We start from the raw sequence: 20,072 nt of genomic DNA on the forward strand, positions 1-20,072 counted from the left end.
GAAGATGCAGTGACGGGGCCCTGGCTTTGGAATTTTATGGCTACAGAGGAGACAGATGTCCATCGAGGTCGGTTGGCTACCCGTTGTCATTTGTACAACAGACTTGATTCTTCGACCAAGGTTCAAGAGGATGACGCAAGACCTGGACCAACTGTCATCCTGACGTCCTCCCCCCTCAAACGGCAGTGCTGAAGCAACACCTCCTAGAAAGCTCAAGTGCTGCCTTAGCGCTTGGCTGGAGCTCGCACGAGTTCCTGACGAACCTTTTGACTCAGCATTTGACTGGACTCGCGCTGATCAGATAGAGGGACTTGTTACCTGGGTGGCGTTAGAGTAACTGTATATGCACTACGCAGTTCATTTAGGTGTTTTTATTAAGGGCCGTCTAGCTGGGTTTGACTGGAGAAGCATATATATGGAGGGGGGAAATACTGGAGAGATATGGGATGCTATCTAGGAGGAGTGGGAGATAAACTACGTTGCCTGGAGACGCGCGTTTTAGCCACCGTAGATGAACTGCGAACAGAAGCTACGAAACATCCATGGGCTCGCTCGCGAGGGTAAACCGCTCTTGCCTTCCTTGGGTGACCTGGCATCGGGCAACGATTGGCGGTCCTTGGCGAGCCGTTTCTTGCTGGATATCGTGGCACCGCGAGCTGCCTCGGACGCGGCTTCGTTGCCCTCGGCTGTCTTGCGCGTTGGGATCTACGCGCACGAATGGCGTGAGAAACAGACGAATTACAATTCGCAATGGCGACACGTTAGCTTCACTCCTTGTGGTATTATACTGCCGAGCACGTATATCGTTAACTCATTCCGTGCTGGACGCCATATTTGAGCATACGCTGTTCACAACGCAGGCTTAGGACACTTAGCTCACACTCCTCGTCTGCTAAAAACGGCCCCTCGCAGAAAAATAGATCATTTATGTTAATTTCACAATATTTTTTATCACTATATCCCGGCAGTTCGTGGAGCGTTATTTTTAAAACCGTCTTACATAAAATCGCGTATAAATCATAAACTAAAAGGCATCCCCCGCAGCACCTCTTTCTTTCAGTGCTGCCTTTCTTCCGCAGACATCAATTGATTGGAATCGGCTTCCCGCACCAGTGGTCTCAATAACTGACGGCGCTAATTTTAAAATTGAAATTACTTTTTTTTTTTGTTAAGTAATGTTTCCTGGCGATATTTGTACTTTTATTTGTCTGGTTCACGTATTTTTTGCGCCTTGTTCATTTTTATATTGATGTATTTTTTGCTTTGTTTATTCTTGTATGGACATATTCATTGCCTCGTTTAGCGCTTTATTTGTTGCCCCATGCGTGCAAGCACGTGCAGCTTGCGCACGAAGAAAGCTTTGGCAGGCCCGCAATGGCGCGTGCTCGCTCACACGACGAGGAACATGGCGGCCATCTTGTCTGCAATCCTCTACCGGGTGTCCCAAGTGGCGGCCAGGCTCTTTAAATCGACAGCAAAAATCGGTTTCTTAAGCTATGCCCTTACGATTTTGTGCAGCGTTGGCCACAGGTGGTGCATTTTTTTATATAAAATTTGCAAAGAGCGAACTTACCTAAGGAAAAGGTAAAGAAAGAAAAAGGCTTAGTTCTTACAGAAACGCAGCGAAGCCACCGGTCTTCAAAACAATAGGGCGCCCTATGGTGTGAAGACCGGTGGCTTCGCTGCGTTTCCGTAAGAGTTAAAACTTTTTCTTTTTTTTTTACTTTTTCCTCAGGTAAGTTCGCTGTTTGCAAATTTTAGAGAAAAAATGCGCCACCTGTGGCCAACGCTGCACAAAATCGTAAGGGCATAGCTTAAGAAACCGATTTTTTTTGCGGTCGATTTAAAGAGCCTGGCCGCACCTTGAGACACCCGGTACAAAAAATGACGCAGCAAAAAACAAAACAAAAGACTGACACAAAACTTATAAGATGATGTGATACGATATCAAAAGCAGCCAAAGAGGGGCAGTTAATTGTGAGACGCCGTTGAACTCGATCTGGTTTTTGGAGGATCATGGCCTCACCTGGGCGGAAAGCTCGGCGCCCACTCCAGTTGAGGACGCTACGCTGGGGTTTCTTATGCTGGCCGCCTGGCTCCCTGCGTCCGTCTGGCCCGTCTCCGGAGTGTAGGGCTTGCCCGATACCAAATGGGCCTCGTTGGCACTCATCTGTGACCGGCGGAGCGTGCGCATGAGCAGCCAGACGAGGGAAGCCACCAGCAGCGACGCTATGAACACTGCGGCCACGGTTATGACGTCGCTAAACAGGTCGCCGCCGCTGGCCATGAACTGACTATGGGCCGTTGTTCGTGGAACACCGCGCTTCTTCTTCTTCTTTACCAGTAGCTGCAGCAGCGATCCACGCGAACGGGAGGCAGCTCTGTTTCACCTTATGTTGTACCGCAGTGAGGCGCGAGCTCGTAGCGTTGGCGGGTGCCCTTAATGAACGAGGGCTTGTGCCGCCGAGATCTGCCCCAGAGCAAGGAACTCGCGCTTGTAGCCTTTTCTGCGGTACATCATAAGGTGAAACAGAGTATAGTGCTTATTAACATCGGGTACAATAAGACGAACAAAAAGACTCGCAATTGTATTTTGATCTCTCCAACAAACCATCATACGCAGAACTTCGTTTTATGATAAGCACAGCGGACGCTCTTGCGGGCACGCAACGTCCTGTCTGTACAAGAGTGAGCTCGGGGCTTTCAGCGTCCCTGCTAAGCAAGTGCGCTCGTGCAGTGCGAGCACTGTTCAGTGCCCTATGCTCGCGCTTGTAGCATCGGCTGCGTCTGGATTTATACTGTGAGGGGCGGCGCAACGATATTCAGTTGGAATGTTTTTCACTTTACTCGAGCTTACTGGCACTAGTGGGACTCAAGGATACTCCCACGCAACGCCGCTGGCCAAGAAACGCCTTTGTTGCGGTGTAATTTCAAGGAGAAAAGCGAGCGTTTTCATTCAATTTTTCCTTCGCAAAACTTGATCACGTAGTTGGGCGCAACGTTGGTTGGGCGGTCGCAGTACCGCCCAGTGACGATATTTGAATGCGGCTCATAGATTGGACCCGAGCATTGCGTGGGCACTCGACTTGGGCTCGTGATAATGGAGAGCTCGAGAGGCATTCGGGTGGTCGCCCGTGTCCAATCTCTGCAAAGACGACAATTGCCGAACCTTAACAACGTCTGGAACTCAGCGCGTGTCCTGTGCTTTGCCACCCCCAGCGCGTGGACATGATCGATATTGGCGGTATATACAGGGTGTTTCAGAGAACTCAGGCCAAATCGCTCCTGCGAAAACTACACATCGCAACAAAAAAAGGCTTGTGTCGTTTTGGTCCTGGACCAGGGGCCGATTTAGGAAAATTATTAAAGTCCGAGATAATTAAGTTGTTAATTATTTTTGCGTAATTAATTTTTTTTTTTTAATATTGTGTTTAAGGGCATGGTTTCAATTAGAAAATTGCTCACCATTATCGAAAAACACTTTTCGCTGTCGTTTGATTCTAGTTCTCGCTCTAGAACTAGTTCTCGCTCTATAGAGCGAGAACTAGAATCAAACGACAGCGACAAGCCTCAAACCAGAGTCTTTCGCGATTTGAGAGGCTTTGTAGAATAAAGGAGGCTATGCTGAAACAGGAGCATCATGCACGCGAGGGTATCTTTGGCAGGCTTGCAATCACTCATGCTTCCTTCACGAGTACCGAGAGACTGAAAGCCTGTGAAAGGTACCATCACGTGCGTGCTGAATGTGTTTGAGGCTTGTCGGTGTTGGTTGTTTCTGTTTGTCGCTCTAGTGGGACTCGGGCTTAAGAACAAAATTCCTTTCCGGCAAAAGAAGTCTCATGCCCTCGGCTTCCCCTCACGCATACTCTCACAGTGGTGAAGCACGCTTTACAGGAAGTGAGCTTTTCTTTGAAGAGGGTTTTCTGCTCCTATCCCCGTGGAATAAGAATACATTTCTGCTCGTTCGGCCCGTGTTTTTCTAAAAGAGGGAAGGCAGCAGACCTTTGTTGTTGAATGTTGTTGAATCTTGTCAAAACGTGTTCGCCACTCTGTGCCTCCCATTAGTTCTCTCATTTTGTCGGTGTCGCGATATTAAGCTCGGAAAAACGAGCAAAGCTGAAGAGTCAGTGACACTAGCTGAGCTGGGCTCAGCTATTGTCACTGACCTTTCAATTGTAGAGACAACTCCAATCCGCTTCAGCTGAATTGGGGTAACTCATCTCATACATCTAGGAAGTTAAGGCCGCTGCCGCTGTGCTCCGAGAATCGGGCTATGTGACTGTCCTAAAAACGGCGAGGGAGCTTTGCGAAAGGGTTCACTTGACTCTCGAAACGCCACGAGTCACATCTCGTCAGAGACACCGCAGTAACATTCCCAAGACTTCCGTGGATGAATACTTCAGGCTCACTGCATCTCTTCCCTTCATTGATGACCTTCTACAGCTCAAAGATCGATTCAGAAATCACAAGAGGAAAACCTTGAATTCCTATCAACCCTGCTCCACAAAATTACCGCCAAAGGGGAGAAAGAGCCCGACTTAGACAAAATCGGGAACCTCTACGGGGACTTCGTTTCCTTAAAAGAGTTGCCCGGGGACGTTTTCTTTCTTCTCAGAAATGGGAGGACTGCAGCGATGCTTCGCACGTTTGTGCCGTGCAGGCGATGTCTCTTTGTCCGAACGCCTTGCACCCAAACAGCTACAAATTATGTAAAATTCTGGCCACCATGCCTGTGAGCACCGCCGAGCCGGAGCGCTCATGTCAACTCTGCGAAGGCTGGAGACTTACGTGAGAACGTCCTCATCCAAAGATTGCCTTCTGGGGCTCGCACTTCTGACGATTCACCGAGACATCCCTATCAGCCAAAAGAACATTCTATCGTCTTTTTGCATAGATCGGCGACGGCTTCGATGGAATGTGTAGAAAGATTCTGACCTAATCTGGTGTCCAACAGTTAGCGTAAGGACGCACAATACCATAGCCTCCTGTATACTCACAAAGCCTGGCAGTTCGACGACGGAGCCACAGAGCGCCCGGTCGCAGATTTAGAGCGCGAAGATCTGGTAATATGGAGCATTTCTCGGGGAGCCTGTAGTCAGCGCACAGCTTTTGCAGCGGCGAGGACCCGAAACATTGTTTTCAAACCCAACGACAAAAGAAGTGTTAGCGCGAAGAACGCGAGGAGCATGAGCGGACATTCCATCGCTCGGGACAAGTGTGTTTCGGCGTCTCGCCGCAGCGGGGCACCCGCCACATGCCTCCGTTAAAGCCCCCTTATCTTGGGTACAGTGTTCTAGAACGCTGTAATCCTGAGAAAATTGACGCCATTCATTGTTGTGGAAATGCTCGAGGCACGTGCCGCGCGCTGCTTCTGGGAAGAGCATGGCGTTTGAAACCTAGCTCAGTGCTGCGCTGTGCCGCCACGACCTTCCCAAGGGCTGCACGTTGCACGTGTCTCGTGCATCGACGCACCTTACGCTACTTCTAAAACATGAAGGGGCTTTAGCCTCCGATGTCTGACGCTCTGCCTTTTCACTTTTGGCGGCCGCGTCTCGTGGCGATCTGCCAGGCTTTGTCAGTATAGAGGAGGCTATGACTAGGGTGCCTCAATGACCTTCACTATGACAATACTGAGCTGTTTCTTTTTTCAGTTTTATTGTGCTCTTATGAAAGCGATACATTATTAGTTATATTTTTGACGTCTGATAATATCGTTGATATTCCACCCAGTTTCATATTATTTCCTTCTTATTTCTTAAGTCATTAATTTGTAAAGTTCATTATTAAAAGTTTTAGAAGTCTGCAGCTAAATTAACCGCAATGTTGGACCACAAAAACATAAAAAAAAAACATGGGCCGGCTTTGGGATTCGAATAGAATATGCCTGATCAGAATGGCCGTTTCCACTTGCCGTTTTGCCCGACAAGTTTCTCGGGATTCTTTCCGCGCAATAACGCCTCAAAGGCGAAGGTATTACCTTCGCCTCGAAGGTGAAGGTAATAATTGTGGTATGGACTCCTTTCGAAAGTGGGCCCTCTGTTGGAAGCTGAAGAATCCCTGCACGATGGTGGACACAAGTGCGAGCTTCTTGCGTTCGATTGCGCCCCAGCTGCACGAGCACTCGTACAGCGGGAGTACGCTGGCACGCTACGCTGTGTCGGTTCCACTTTTGTGCGGTGGATCAGATTTTTTTTTTTTTTTTTTCAATTAGCACGTTAATTTTGGAAGGGGTCTATTATTGTGTGATGGTACTTTGTAATGAGTAACACCACGCGGAGATACTTTCATCACCTGGGCGCCATTGTACGCTTCTCCCTCGATGTGCTGCGCCCCCTGTCCACAAATATTGAGACTTGCGTAACAATATTATTTCAATAATAAAAATAAGCTTTATTTGCAAAATAATGTTATCCAGGGTAGCTTACAATGCTAAAACAAAAAAGGCGGAAAGGCGAGAGATCGTACACCCGTGAATATCTAGCCAGTCACCTTGGGCATCAATAGAATGGTCACGAATAGTTTTCTTTCTTTTGGATTTGGAGTTTCCAATTTTATTATTTCTTTAACGAGTGACAAAGCAATACGCTCATGCTTATTGCCTTGTGACTCGTTATTCGGCATCTTTGTCAGCTAATGCCATTATCCCGTTGGCACCGGCAATAACGTGCGTCACAACGCCGCGCGTTTCTTAAATTGTCAGCGAGTATAGATGACCGGGAAGGGTCAGGTGGGTTCGCCCCATCCCACTTCCCGTACGCTTTGCTGACGTCCAAAATCACAGCGTTGACATCCCATGTTATGAGCCCGGCGGCAGAAATCAGATTACAGGAACGATTCGCAGTAAATAAGAAGTAGAATATATCGAAAATTCTTTTAGAACTATATAGCGCACAAAAACTTCACGCGTAAAGGAGGCAAGCTTCTCTAGTCTGTTGCATGTTTCGAACAGCATGACAAGCTTCTTCCACAAAACACTCCACTCTCTCCATTTTAGCGGGAGCGGACGCTGGAGAGGAGGAACTCCCCAATATGGCGACCGTAGAGCTTTGTGCGAGGCGCTTCTCGTGTGTTATTCTAAACCTGCAACGGACTATAGCCGCACGATGATCCTTGTATGGTCTCGTTGTAGGGTCGCTCGGCTGTGTCATCCTCCCCAACGTCCCAGAACAATCGTAAAGCACAGAACGCGTTGATAAACGTGCAATAAAAAAAAAAAAAAAAAAGGCTTAGCGGCGGGAAAATGACAGCTTGGACTGTCTTCTATCAGGGAGGTTAGTCGACGGCTCCTGTGGTAGAAAAATTGCTTGCTCCATCGACGAGTGCTCCCGAGAGAATATGTCCAGGGCTGGTGGCACCTGAAAGCACGAAATACACGACTCTAAGCTCCGACTATCTCGTTTTCACCTCGAGGAAGGTACGGAAGCACGGGGCACTTGTACGAGTTTCCAAAGAGACTTAATTTAGTCCCTGTCCAGCGGCCCTGACAAGACTTCATGACAGGCGACGTTAACGCGTCTTCCTCTTTGCGGCGACTCTAACAACCATCAACTTGGCAGCTGGCCGACTCTGCGGCATGCAACTGTCGTGTACAAAACGAGGCGACTATACAGTAAAAGAGAGCATTTCAACCTTCTATAAAAAAATTAAAAAAAAAGATAAAATAATGTGCGTTCTTTTCTTTTTTTTACCCGGGGCTCCGAGGACACGTATCTTGTGGAACGACCAGAGCGGCTTGAGTGCACGGACGAATCCGACAGCCGACGGATGAGAAGTGCCTGGATCGGAGTGTTGGTGCCGACTTCGTTGCCGGAGGACCGCGACGCCGTGGCCAAGTCCGCCATTGGACTCTTGGGGACTGCCCGTGCGTCGGAAGGGGCGTCTGGCCTGACCGCCGCGTCCGTCTTCGGCTGGCTGCTGGTTCGACGTTCGGCCTGGTCTCTCTTCGGCTTCGACTGGTCTCTGGATTCATGGCGGGGATGGCTTACCTCGGAAACCTCATGGCCTGGTGATAGTTACAGAAGAAATGTATTGACTTGGAAGAAGAAAACACGTTTTTGTTGTTTGTAGGCTAGGTGGCGGAAGCTACCGCCCGCTATAAAGGGTGTTCGTTATGGTCAATCTACTGTCCATGAGTTTGAAAGCCGTTTTCAGGTCATTGACATTTTTTTTAGGACGTCGAAGGCCCCAAAAGACACGAAAAAATTTCTCGAAGTCCATGACTTTTGGCGCTTTCAGTTTGGCGACAATTTGATATCCTAGCACTTATGCTTCGTTTTCCGACTCGCCTGCTCTCTCATATTCTCTAACATTTTGGTTCCTCTTCTTACAAGAGTTTGATCCCCCGTCTCTTCGGAGCAAAGAGAACATAGCGGCGGAGATCAGAGAGCCCATCTCATTAATTCATTTACAAGGGGAAGTAGGACCACGTCTTCATCTCTCTGTCTCTCGGCATTCGAGTCAAAAATCAGAAACACTTGTTGAGCTGCGCTCCGCAAGAAGGCCAAGAGCCTTTCTATCACTAGCTTTAATTGAATGTCATCTGACCGTGGCGTCAAGGTCTTACCAGGAGAACCATCCTCGCCATCTTTGGACAGGCAGATATCGGGCTGTGATTGGCGGTCCTTGGTGTGACGTGTCTTTTTCCTCCTCAATACGCTCCCGCATCTGGAGTCGTCACGAGCTGCGCCGGACACAGCCGCTTGCCCGCCGTCAGCAGTGGCCTCGGCTTTATCGGGGGCAATTTCGGTCTGTGCACGAGAACGAGCAGAACTGTCAGGGTTACTTTAGAAAGGTACAGTTAATTTCCCCTTCTATACAGTTTTCAAGTGCTTATCACACGGGCGAAAAATAGTGAGTCACCAGACTGTGGATGCCTGCGCGGTGTCTGATGTTTCGCAGAAGAGCTCTACCGAGCATGTTCAAAACTCATTCCACAGCCGGTTGACAAAAATGGCGGTGCACAAAATGCACTCATTGAAAGGGTCAATGGACCGTACCTTCATGAACAGCGCCATTTTGAATACTTCAGCGTTTCCTGGAGTGCATCGGATTCTGCGGCCGCGCTGAATTAAGGCAAAAGCTGACTTTTTTTTTTCACGCGCCATTGACGCGCGAAAGTGCAGTGAATTGCAGTATCCTGACCGCCACCATCAGGGTCCTTCTCCCGTTTGCCCCAACCCAGCAAGGAGGAAAGCGCCCGGCAACCCCTTCCCACTTGTCCCTATCTCACCTTACGATTAGCCACTGCGGACGCTACGAGTCACCCCAGCCAATCAGAGCTCTGAACGCGTTCCGCTTTGTCGCTGCCGAAGGTCGGGTGGCACTCGCACGTCATTAGGTTGGCTTTGATGGCTTATACTTAGAGCGTCTGTTACGGCCCATCGGAAGGTGAAACCGTAAAACGAAGTACAGGAATTTCAAATGAAATTCCTGCATGGCGCTGTCCACTTCCCTATAGGAAGTATTCACTGGCGGCCATAGCTGTGTGCGCGACTGCTCAGCGCGTGCTGTGGGCAAGGTTCCAGTCTTTTGTAAAGTGCATTCCGCACCCTCAGGCTTGCGGGTCTTAGCAGCCTATTAATGCGGGCTCGTTCTGAGCATGCGCTCTAGACAGCACCCACAAATATGGCCGCCCAGTGAATACTCCTTATAAAAAGCGTGATCAAAGGTGAAAAAAGTCAGATAAATTTAGCGGATAAAAATTTCCGCTAAACGTCACGATGTCACGGGACATTGACATCACGTGACACTGACGTCACGAGCCATGACGACCCTACACGAAACACACGTGCTATGTGGGCTAGAAAAGGAGGTGTGGCCATCGCTTGCTTCGCCCAGCGGCCAAGAGCGGTTCCACGATTCACGCCTCGTGTGTCTACGGTATACCATCGGTGAGCTGGAAGCAGCGCCACCACGGCAAAAACTAGTTCAGTCCTTGGAATCAACTTTAGTAAGAAAGTTGATTCCAAGTGATATAGTTGGTAGTCCAGCGATCGCTCGTCTTTACTCCTTTCTCCCTATTTTCATAGTTCAGCTGGTTTAACCGTTGCAACTTTAGTAAGGTGGTAAGTTGAACTAGTTGGGGAACGTTAAACATGACGAGAAAGGCGTTCGAAGGAACGGGGCAAAAGGGACAAGAACAAATCAGCGCGTGCTTGTACATTCCTTTTTTCCTGCCCCTTTTGAACGCTGTTCTTGATCATGTTAGTCATTTAAAAATTAAGCCCTAAAAAAAAAAAAAGCAGGCCAAAAATATTGAAATATTAACTTAGGGGTTATATATCCATTTACGGCTGAACAATACACATCTACAGAGTGGGATAAAATACTAAATCTGTCTATTTTTGTTACCACTTTCTTCTTTTATAGCCCCGGAGAGCAGCCAGGTGGTGCTGCTCCGAACATACCGATTAAGCTGTGCTTTATAGGAATAAATCGAGAGGCGGCTACGAAGCCTCGCCCCAATAAAGACTGTCGCTGTAAAGGTAACCTTGGCTGATGGACCGGCGACAGAAGTCCCTTCCGTTCCGGCCAGATTGGCCGCTGGCGGCAGGCCCCCTGAAGCACCCGCCTGGAGCACGGCGACGCCCGGATCGTCGGCGTCGACCGACCTGAAGAGCGGTTCGTTGGTCCTCCTCTGCCCTCGTCGGATCTTGCGCAGGAGCAGCCAGATGACCGCGGACACAAATATCACGACCATCAGCACCAGAAGGACGACGAGCAACATGATCTCAGCTATGCTCGACCTCAACGAAGCCACTAGAGGCTGATCAACATGAAACGCTGTGTTCGGTGCACGTCTCTTTCTTCACTTCGAATTGCGAAAATTATGACCAAGATTGCGCGAGAGGGGGCATCGATGGCTACCGTAGCTCGGAGCACATGAAGTGCAAACTCGCGCTGCCGGATGAGCAAGGGGAATCGGTGGCAGAGTGGGCTAGCGCACACATTCTTTAGCGCACATCAACTCGGAGCATGTGGAGCGAAAGCTCGCGCTGCGGAACCCAGGTAGAGTGTACTAACCCACTGTACCCAGGGTAGGGTGTACCATACTCCGTTTCACCTTATGTTGTACCGCAGCGAAGGCCAGAACCGCGAGCTCATAGCCTTTGCAGCTGCCCTTAATGCGCGAGTGCTTGTGCCGACAAGATGTGCCCTAGAGCAAGGAGCTCGCGCTTGTACATTTTCCTGCGGTACATCATAAGGTGAAACAGAGCATAGAACTAGCAGGTGTGCCGACCCAAGGCCTCCTGGCCGACCGCATCGGATCTTCCATAGAGCTGGGCGTCTATATAGGCCCAGTTCTGCCGCAGCGTTTAGCGAGGCTGGCTTGGGATATGTTGCTGTATTTCTTTTTTGTTTTGCGAGGTGTGTGAAGCGATACAATATTGTATGGCTGAGGCTAGCTGTGTCGAAGAGACAAGGGGCTCACAACGATGTCAAATACGGTGAAGAAAAAGACGGAGCGGTGCTGTTTTCTGCCGGGGTGCAACGTGGGTTACAACACAAGCAAAGAGAAACACTCCTTGTTTCGGAAACCGAGCAACGCCTACTTAGCTCGAGGAATGGGATCGTCTGATTCCAAGGAAAACAACAAAACTAATGAAGAGAGAGAGAGAGAAAGAAGTCTAAGAAAAATGTCTGACCTGTGTGACACGTCAGAGAAAACAAACTTCTCCAAGTGGGATTGCTCTTCAATAGAGACAGCACTTGAAGTTGCTCCATTTATCGTGCCAGTCTTCGTGTTTATTTTCATATGATGCATGCTCACTAGATGACATCAATTGCGGAAGTAAAAAAAAAAAAAAAAAAAGCTGGTTTTTATTAATTTAGGATGCACATAAAAGTTGTTTTAACGCCAGAACAAAATTTTTAAAGGTTTGGAAAATGTACAGCTGCCGAAAATATAATTAAAAGAGCTTTGGAACTAGAGCGGAGAGGAAAGCATCGCATATCATATCATACTCAAACTGAGATAGACAATTATTCCTCTATAACTGCATAAAAAAAAAGATTAAAGAAGCGAGACTATGTTAGTCACTGACCGCTCCCAAACGGCATTTGCGTTAAGCTTTTTCACGAGGGTGTGATACAGGATGGAACTTAATCTTTCTCAGAACCGAGCAGACAAAAACAAACAAAAAAATACGACGCTTTTCAAGGCGGTTTTTTGTTTCCTTGAAAGTACCTCAGACTCTGAGAGCTCCTGCAAATAAAAAACCTGGCGAAAAAAAACAAAAAACAAACAAACCTATTATGCGGAGCACCGTTGTTAATTTCTAGTTATCAGTGAACGGATGTCTCTTCCCAGCGAGACGGCTGCTCCTTAAGGTGTATCCACACGACGGACCAAATTGCCGTTTTGGTCCGCGGCCCGCGCTTGTGAGAAATGGCAAGCGACTTTTCTCGCCCGGACCTTGGCGGCGGAGCGCGGCGTTCTTAGTATAATTTAAGTGCGGTCTGGCAACAAGCTGACTTCTGTTGTTTAGGTCAGAATTCAAATCCAAAGTCGTGTTATTTTGGCGCCACCTGTTGAAGACGAAGAAGACGAACCTTTTGTTGTGCGACGATGGCGGCATGGTGCGACGATGCCACTTTTTACTTCATCGCACTCGTGGAGCAATTCCCCGCTCTTTGGGACAATTGATGCATGCCCTTTTCGGTTCACTTAAGTCTTCCTCGTCCTCAATAGTCAACGCCAGGGCCACCGCGGCCAAACGTCTCTTTCGTTCAACCTCCATCTTGGCTCGTTACAAATAGCCTCAAAGCGGCTCGTTGCATGCGTTTGGCGGGGCTGTGAGATCGAGGGTAGACCGGTCCGTTCACTTTGTCGTCTGCTCTCCTGGTCCGCCGTGTGGATGCTCATTGCAGCCGGGCGGCCCGCGGGCCGCGCATCACGTGATCAATCGGTCCGCGGCCCGGTCCGTCGTGTGGTTAGGGGTTCCGCGCAGCAATAATCTCGCGCATTTTGGGCCCGGCCGTGAGAACGTTAAAGGTGTATTCCGAAGGAGTTTCAAATGACGCCGCTTTTACATAGCTTTGTTGGAGTTTCTTTGCCACGTTTACGCAGTGTACAGAATAAAAATTATTTTGTTTTCAAACAATCATGCGGCCATCTTTAATCAAAAGTAACGAGTAGCGGCTAACGTAATTTGATAGGAGATACCGCAAAACATTAGTGACATTACTTTACTCGTTAGTCATTTGGGATTCTAACGAGTATGTTAGTAAAAAGAAAACTAACGCGTTACCAGCAACGTCGTTACTTGTAACGCGTTAGTTCCAACACTGCATCTTCCATAGCGGACTTCGAAATGTTTCTCTCGAGTTTACGGGTTCATCCTTCTTATTAGTACTTGTCTCCATTTTATATTGGACCGAGTTTATCCTGAATGCATTAAATTAACCTGCGTTTTTGTGTAGTGAATTGAATAAACATGTATAAACCTTTCCCTTAATATAATGCCCTAACCACGAAATTAAATTAAATGAAAAACCGGCCGATCCAAAGGGGACAGCTGCCACGCATACAGTCATGCAAAGGACGGGGCGTGGGGTGGGGGTCCGGTGATATCACGCTCATCTTTTATCTCGATGGGAGATGTCTATTTTAGGCAAAAAAGGTTCCAGGTCTTGAGTACGAGACGTCATGGAAATAAATATGATAAGCACCCCTACTTGATAGGGCTGCAAATCTTCATGCTCATAAACTCTTGCTCGAGGGAAGTATTTCACGGGCATATGGAACTTACGTTTCTTTTTCCAAAAGACGCGGACATATAGGTTGATTGGTCAATAAGCCAACATACACAACTTTATTTAAAACCACTCGAACAGACACGCTCAACCACGTCTAGCCTACTTGCAGGACCAACCACAAACCCTTCCATAAAAACATCATACACCACTTGTGACAGCATATGTAAATTCGCCCAGCACATTGCTATTAAAAAAAAATAATAATAATAATTGGGATGAGTCAAGATTTTATATCACAAGCTTGTGAGCAGGCAGTAAGATATCCTATTAATGGCTAAATTAATAAAAAAAAAAAAAAAAGAAAAGAAAGTAGAACCAAAATTTGATCGCTAAACTTCTTGCCCGCAAAGTCGATTCAAGCAGGGTTTGCAAACCTTTCCATTTTTGGCGTCCGCAAATGGAAGAAGGTTGAGGGATAAAGACGCTGGATCCTGAAAGAATAGCGCCATTTTGGTGTACGGAAAGAGCAGTTTCTCATCGACTTCTCCATTCTTGATAAGCCGAACCAACTTCCCGGTGGCAGGTTGCTTTATAAAGACATTTCTTGTACATCGGCGAAACAATGCACATCTCCGCACGGCCACCACATGCGGCGCCGGTACTTGGGGGCATTGAAGAATACTTTTCCTGCCTTGAAATATGCAAGAAGATCATTGTAAGAGATCGGCGGAGATAAGCCCGATTAAAAAGATATTTTCATAAACAGCGCCAAAGACGCCTATATTGGCGAAAAACGCTTTCAGTACGATAATGCTCTATAGCGATCTTGGATATACCGATTCTAAGCGACCCTTTCGAAGCGTCGAATATTTAAAAGGACCAAAATGGCTATTGTCATGGTAACAGAGACCGATCAGCCAATCGCCTTGCGAGGTTTTGGACGTTTGTATGTTAGTATGTTTGTGTCCGGCTAGCGGGCAAGGAAGGCAATGACGCTACTTTCTTAGGATCCAGCGACTTTAGCTAAATGAGCCCAGGATGATTACCCACCTAATTTTAGAGCGCAACTCTTAGGAGCCCGTTTCCGGCTTGAGCGGCGTCGCCGTCGCCGTAACCGCGAGGTCACGTGACCACCCCAGGTCACGTGACCCCCAGAAGTCACGTGACTTCAGAGGGTCACGTGACCTCAGGGGGTCGCCGTCACCGCGAGGTCACGTGTCCCACCTAGGTCACGTGACCCACCCAGGTCACGTGACCCCCCGAAGTCACGTGACCCCCAGAAGTCACGCGACCCCCTGAGGTCACGTGAACCCCTTGAGGTCACGTGACCCCCTAAGGTCACGTGACCCCCTGAGGTCACGTGACCACCTGAAGTAACGTGACCCCTTAAGGTCACGTGACCTCAAGGAGTCACCTATCCCTCAGTACGCTTCCATCTTCCCCCTCAAGAGCTGCGCTCTAACCGGCGTTACAGGGAATTGTAAACGGCTTTCATTTTTTTTTTCTTCTCTTCTATCTTTTTATCGTGGATGGGCATTCAGTCGGGAAATCTTACAGTAACTAACTCGCCTTCAACCTTCAGGAAACCGAAAAAGAACAGTAAAAAATCGCAGATCCGCAATATCTTCAAATACTTTACTAGAGGAATACATGTCGCTCCGCGAAAATCTAGTGGCCTTAGCGTGAAGGGGTTTTTGCGTAGTTCGGACGGCTGGATGCCGCCATCTAACGTCGTGGGCCGAGACAGTCTGCACAAGATCCCTAGTATACAGCAATCTCGGGGAACGTGGCGTCTCGGTACGCCGACGGTAAACGTATCCTTCGGCACCGTGTGCGATGCGCATGCGTTCTTGGACGCGGTTTGTCCATACCGCTAGGGGAGAATTCGGCGCTGTAGGTGCGCTAATTAGAGAGCCTTGATTTAAAGCGCATGCTTGCAGACAACGTTACTAGAAGACAGTTGGGAAACTGCCATAGACCCTCCTTTGAAAAAGTGGCTTCGATCCGCACTCGAGAACCGAACGAATGACGATCGAAACGCCGCCATTTCTCCTGCAGCGGCCACTCCGTGAACTGCGCGTCTGTACGTGTCGGTTAAAGTCGAGTCCCGCAAGGGCTGGTGGCGCCATTTCGCAGTAGCAATATAAATGAACTTTCATGTTTTTACTAGTTGCTAAAGGGTGGCGCTGTTATCGTATTTAGCTTGGTCTCGGGGGACGCGGTCTGGTCCGGGGTTTTAGGGCGTTTTTTTCAACGGAGTGTTTTAGTAACGCTGCGTGCGGACGACCAACTTTTCGACTCCTCCTCACAGCTGGTATCGCAAACGCAGCCGATATACCATGTGTCCCTGATCAAGCAGGTGACAACGCTTTGTAATCTAGGCACACCATGTACAATGCCAATGAGCGAAGTGGACTGTATTCTTTCTAGTAAAGCACTTGATACCTTCATCAAACTAAACACGAGAAACCACTTCACAATTCCGTAGAAACCACAAAAATATATAGAAAGTTGCATAGTTGTTGGTCATATATATGCATAGTCGAGGTTATGCGTGTAAACTCAGTCGGAGGGCCTCATATTGACTACGCCTTGTTCGGAAAGATACACAATGAGCTACATAGAATGATCAAACTTCTCAACAGTTGAGTAGTACTACACTCCAAAACAGCAGCTTAGTAAAAAGGTGTAGCATAAAAAAGACTAACTGCCACAAAATATAGTCTTTCATGGAAGACATGCGAAAGAGTAGTTGGGGACATGTCTAGAGAATTATCGTAGGAGAATTGTTGTAGGAGATTATAGGATGCACAGCAACAAACGGGGAGAGCAATATGGCTCTTGTATGGAAGTCGACAATACTGACAAAGCACCCAGACTTCAGATAAGGGAAAAAAAAAAAACCCACAACAGTTCAACAATGTCTTATCGTGCTCATCTGTAACTCTTTAGGAAGAGATGCACATTTGATAATTGATAATCAAACTAAGTTCTTTCGGCTGATCACACATCTTATATAATAATAGAAGAGTTCATACTATAAAAAAGCAACCCAGTTCATGTTTATAACTGCTAGCGGAAATAAGCATCTATACTAGAGGTGACAGAAAGCCAGGGCTGGATCACAACTGTCTTCTAAGTCTTGTGAAGGTCACACAACAGATATGCAGTTGAATCAATTATATAAAATCTTGTTTGACATTTTGTTTTTCAAAGGGATCAAGTGGGAAATGTGGCCCCTTTTCAGAAATATAAATGGTGCATAGAACTCAAAAAGGGATCTACGGTTTAGACATTTGTTCGTTAATGCGCTAATACACACACTAATCACAATCTTAAAACTTTTATATTTGTGGATGCTAGATTTTGGTTGAGTCAGCATCATAGAGGGTGGTGCAATCTTTCAAGCATAAAGGGTAATTATTAAAACAAGTGAATATCAACTCATTTTTTGTTACATTGACAATGGCCCACGTCAAAGGAACTGAATGTGGAGAACTGAATTGACACATTAAAAAGTATGCCATATAAATGTGGGAGAGGAAAACACTTGATCAATAACTAAACCTAAAAAAAAAAAAATCCAGTTGCCAAAAACATTTTTTTTCCTTTTGGCGATTGACGTCTGACGAAACCGATTGGTTTAGTTAGACGACGGAAAGGCAGAATTTATAAGTATGTACGTTTACCCTAGTAAAATACGGAACAATAGCACTTCATAGCCTTAAACTCTGTTGTCATAAAAAGCGACATAAGTTCGTTAAAACAAACGACTCAATTAAATAAAAAAAAAGGAACTTCGGCTTGGCACACGGTTCACTAGTAAGAACATCTGTCATATCATGTAAAACAGTTTCAGTCACTAGATGTAGAGGTCTGCACAAGTATGGGCCAGCTCGCGGGCCGGACTCGGGCATTATGGCTACATTCATGAGGAACGCGGGCGGGGCACGGGCCTTGCATTCAAGTCTACAAGGCGGGCCGAGGCAGGCCAAACCGGCAGTTACCGGTACATTTTTTTCTTTTTTAGCAGCAATGTTTTTGAAAGTTTGTTCGAGGGGTTAAGTGAGGGAGGGGGGAAGACAAATGCCGAAAGCATGTGTGTGTGTTTGTACAGTTGAACCTCAATCTAACGAAGCCCGCTAACGAAATTCCGAAACGAAATGAAGCCAGCAGTGGGTGGCTGCAACGATTTAAAAAGTGCCCCGCAGCATCGTCGGCAAGGTGGTGAGCAAAGAGTCTGCTGCGGCAAACGCAATCAGAGTTGCTGACTGGCTACATGATTGCGTCCCGGATATTTTGGCGCGCTATAACGTCGACGAACTGCATTCTTCCATTACTGCCACATATTGTTGTGGAATCTTTTTTTGTAAACGATCACTCGCAAGATGCGAGGCAATTGGAGGGTTTTGGGAGCCTGTAAGACCAATTGCAATGCTAAAAAACAAAAACCTCAGTCCAACGAAATTCGCGATTTAATAAAAGTTTTGGTTCAAAAGACGACTTCGCTAAATCAAGGCGTCTTTTGTCCGAACTCGTTGCAACGTTTTCTTTCCTTTTCAACACTGATACATGGCTTTGTCTACTGCTGCTTGCCATTTTTATTTTTCTGTCCTTTCTGATACGCGGGTCGGATCGCAAAAAAGGATGATGGAGGTCATTTTTCTTAACGAGCTGTCTAGGCCTGGAGATTAGTAGAACTAATAATAGTAGCAAAAAAAAAAAGGAAGCTTACTGCATCGCTATTGAGTACTGTGGTCAACATCTGTAGCAGTGCCACGCGAGCTGCCATGCCGCGTAATTTGTGAGCCATTCGTACTGGGCGAAAGTAGAACGAGCCTAAGCTGCCGCGTGAAAGGTACTGTCGGGCCGGGCCAGGCCAGGCCGGGTGTCAACAATGGATAGCGGGCTGCGGGCAGGCCCGGGTCCAGGCGACAGCAGGCCAGGCTGGGCCGGGCTCCTAAATATTGACTTGTGCAGACCTCTAACCGGACATATGCTTATGAAAAACTCCAAACAGTGGTTGGCACAGATCTTCCAGAAAGAGCACTTGCAGGACTGGCAACATGACAGCTTCTTGGGGATCCTCCAATACAAAGGTTCTAGCTCTAAATCCAAAACCCAAGCAATAAGCTAGCAAACCAAGAGAAAAAATTCTGCAAGAAACAGCGTCGAGCGTAGAAACATCGCGCCACATGTGACCAGTCTTGTGAAGCCAGGCTACCAATCCTTCATGAAAAGCACTGGGTTGCGGGGCTTGTTTCGCAGTGAGCGCAATTAAAAGTCGCTTTGATAGGCCTCGTTGAGAAGCCGGTAAGAAACGTGCTACCATGGAACGGCTAGAAACCTGCCCAGAATTATTGCCTCTTTGGCTTGATGACGGCCGACAGCGCCATCTGGTTCACGCCGCAGGTACCGTCCCCGCGGTAGACCCTGTAGTATCCCTGGAAAGGAATGAGAGGCTGATCAATACCACAAGATAATTTTATACAGTTGTCTCTGTCAAAAATGAACAGATGACAGAGTATATAAGAAGAATTGTGTTCAACTTAACGGACACGGCATATGTCTTGTCAACCACAGCTCAGAAATTTGGGCAGTTGAACGTGTGCCTGATGACAACGATGACATGGCTGCAGCTGCACATTACTGAGTGTATTCGTACCTACCATGGTCACATAAGCATTTTGAGCTCTCCAAAATGTCGCTAGGTGTAATGGTATTACTTCATGTTTGGCAACATTGGTAAAAAAGGTCGCAACTTTTGCACTGACTCGCACCTTGTATTGATGTATGTTTTACTTAGCCACCCCTTACAGATTTTCATATGACAGCCTTACATAAGCCTATGCAGAACAAAGAGATGTCAAATTTGTCACACAAGAGTTTATATAGTGGGAAGACACCGCTGTCGTAGAGTGGTAATTTGTACAGCGCAATACGATAGTCAACCAGGGACCTGCAAACAGGCATCATGAAGCGGCAACAACACAAAGGCATCCCGGCATTACGCCCATTCATGATTGAACCACAAACTTAAGACATCGAAACCAGCATGTCAAATTACTGCACATTATACAGATGCATATAGCGAGTGTGTCACGGCCCATGTAATATTTGTGTTGTGCGTGTGCCTATTCGGAAGGAAGCTAGTCGGCCCCAATGGGCATCTGGTGAGTTTGCCGTAGATGGGAAACTTGGCCCGTGCAGTACAACCGCTGGCCTGGGGTCTTTGACATGCGTCACACGCAATAGTGATACACGATTGCACGCCGGTACGATGCTCGTCCAGATCAAAGTGGGCAGACAGGTGATTGTACCCAGGACGCCTGGGTTCTGCAGCACGAGCTTTCGCTCCACGTGCTCCGAGCCGC

At 47.5% G+C, this 20,072-nt stretch overlaps 1 protein-coding gene and 1 long non-coding RNA gene across 2 annotated transcripts in view; both read right to left on the reverse strand.

The window, feature by feature from the left end:
* Positions 1-6,479: 6,479 nt before the first annotated feature.
* LOC115328572 lies at positions 6,480-10,726 on the reverse strand. The gene is made up of 4 exons (XR_005717894.2): positions 10,490-10,726; positions 8,564-8,747; positions 7,689-8,002; positions 6,480-7,355 (listed from the first exon to the last, which is right to left on the reverse strand). It is a non-coding gene; the product is annotated as an uncharacterized LOC115328572 (long non-coding RNA).
* A 4,482-nt stretch (positions 10,727-15,208) lies between these two features.
* LOC8053085 (cathepsin L) overlaps positions 15,209-20,072 on the reverse strand; it is a 31,242-nt gene continuing 26,378 nt past the window's right edge. The window contains exon 14 of the mRNA XM_040221433.3: positions 15,209-19,142. Within this exon, the coding sequence (XP_040077367.1) occupies positions 19,056-19,142 (87 nt within the window). The 3' untranslated portion in view covers positions 15,209-19,055. The remainder of the gene's footprint in view (positions 19,143-20,072) is intronic.

This window comes from Ixodes scapularis, unplaced genomic scaffold, assembly GCF_016920785.2.
Source record: "Ixodes scapularis isolate PalLabHiFi unplaced genomic scaffold, ASM1692078v2 PGA_scaffold10__122_contigs__length_95168666, whole genome shotgun sequence".
Taxonomy (NCBI): Eukaryota; Metazoa; Arthropoda; class Arachnida; order Ixodida; family Ixodidae; genus Ixodes; species Ixodes scapularis.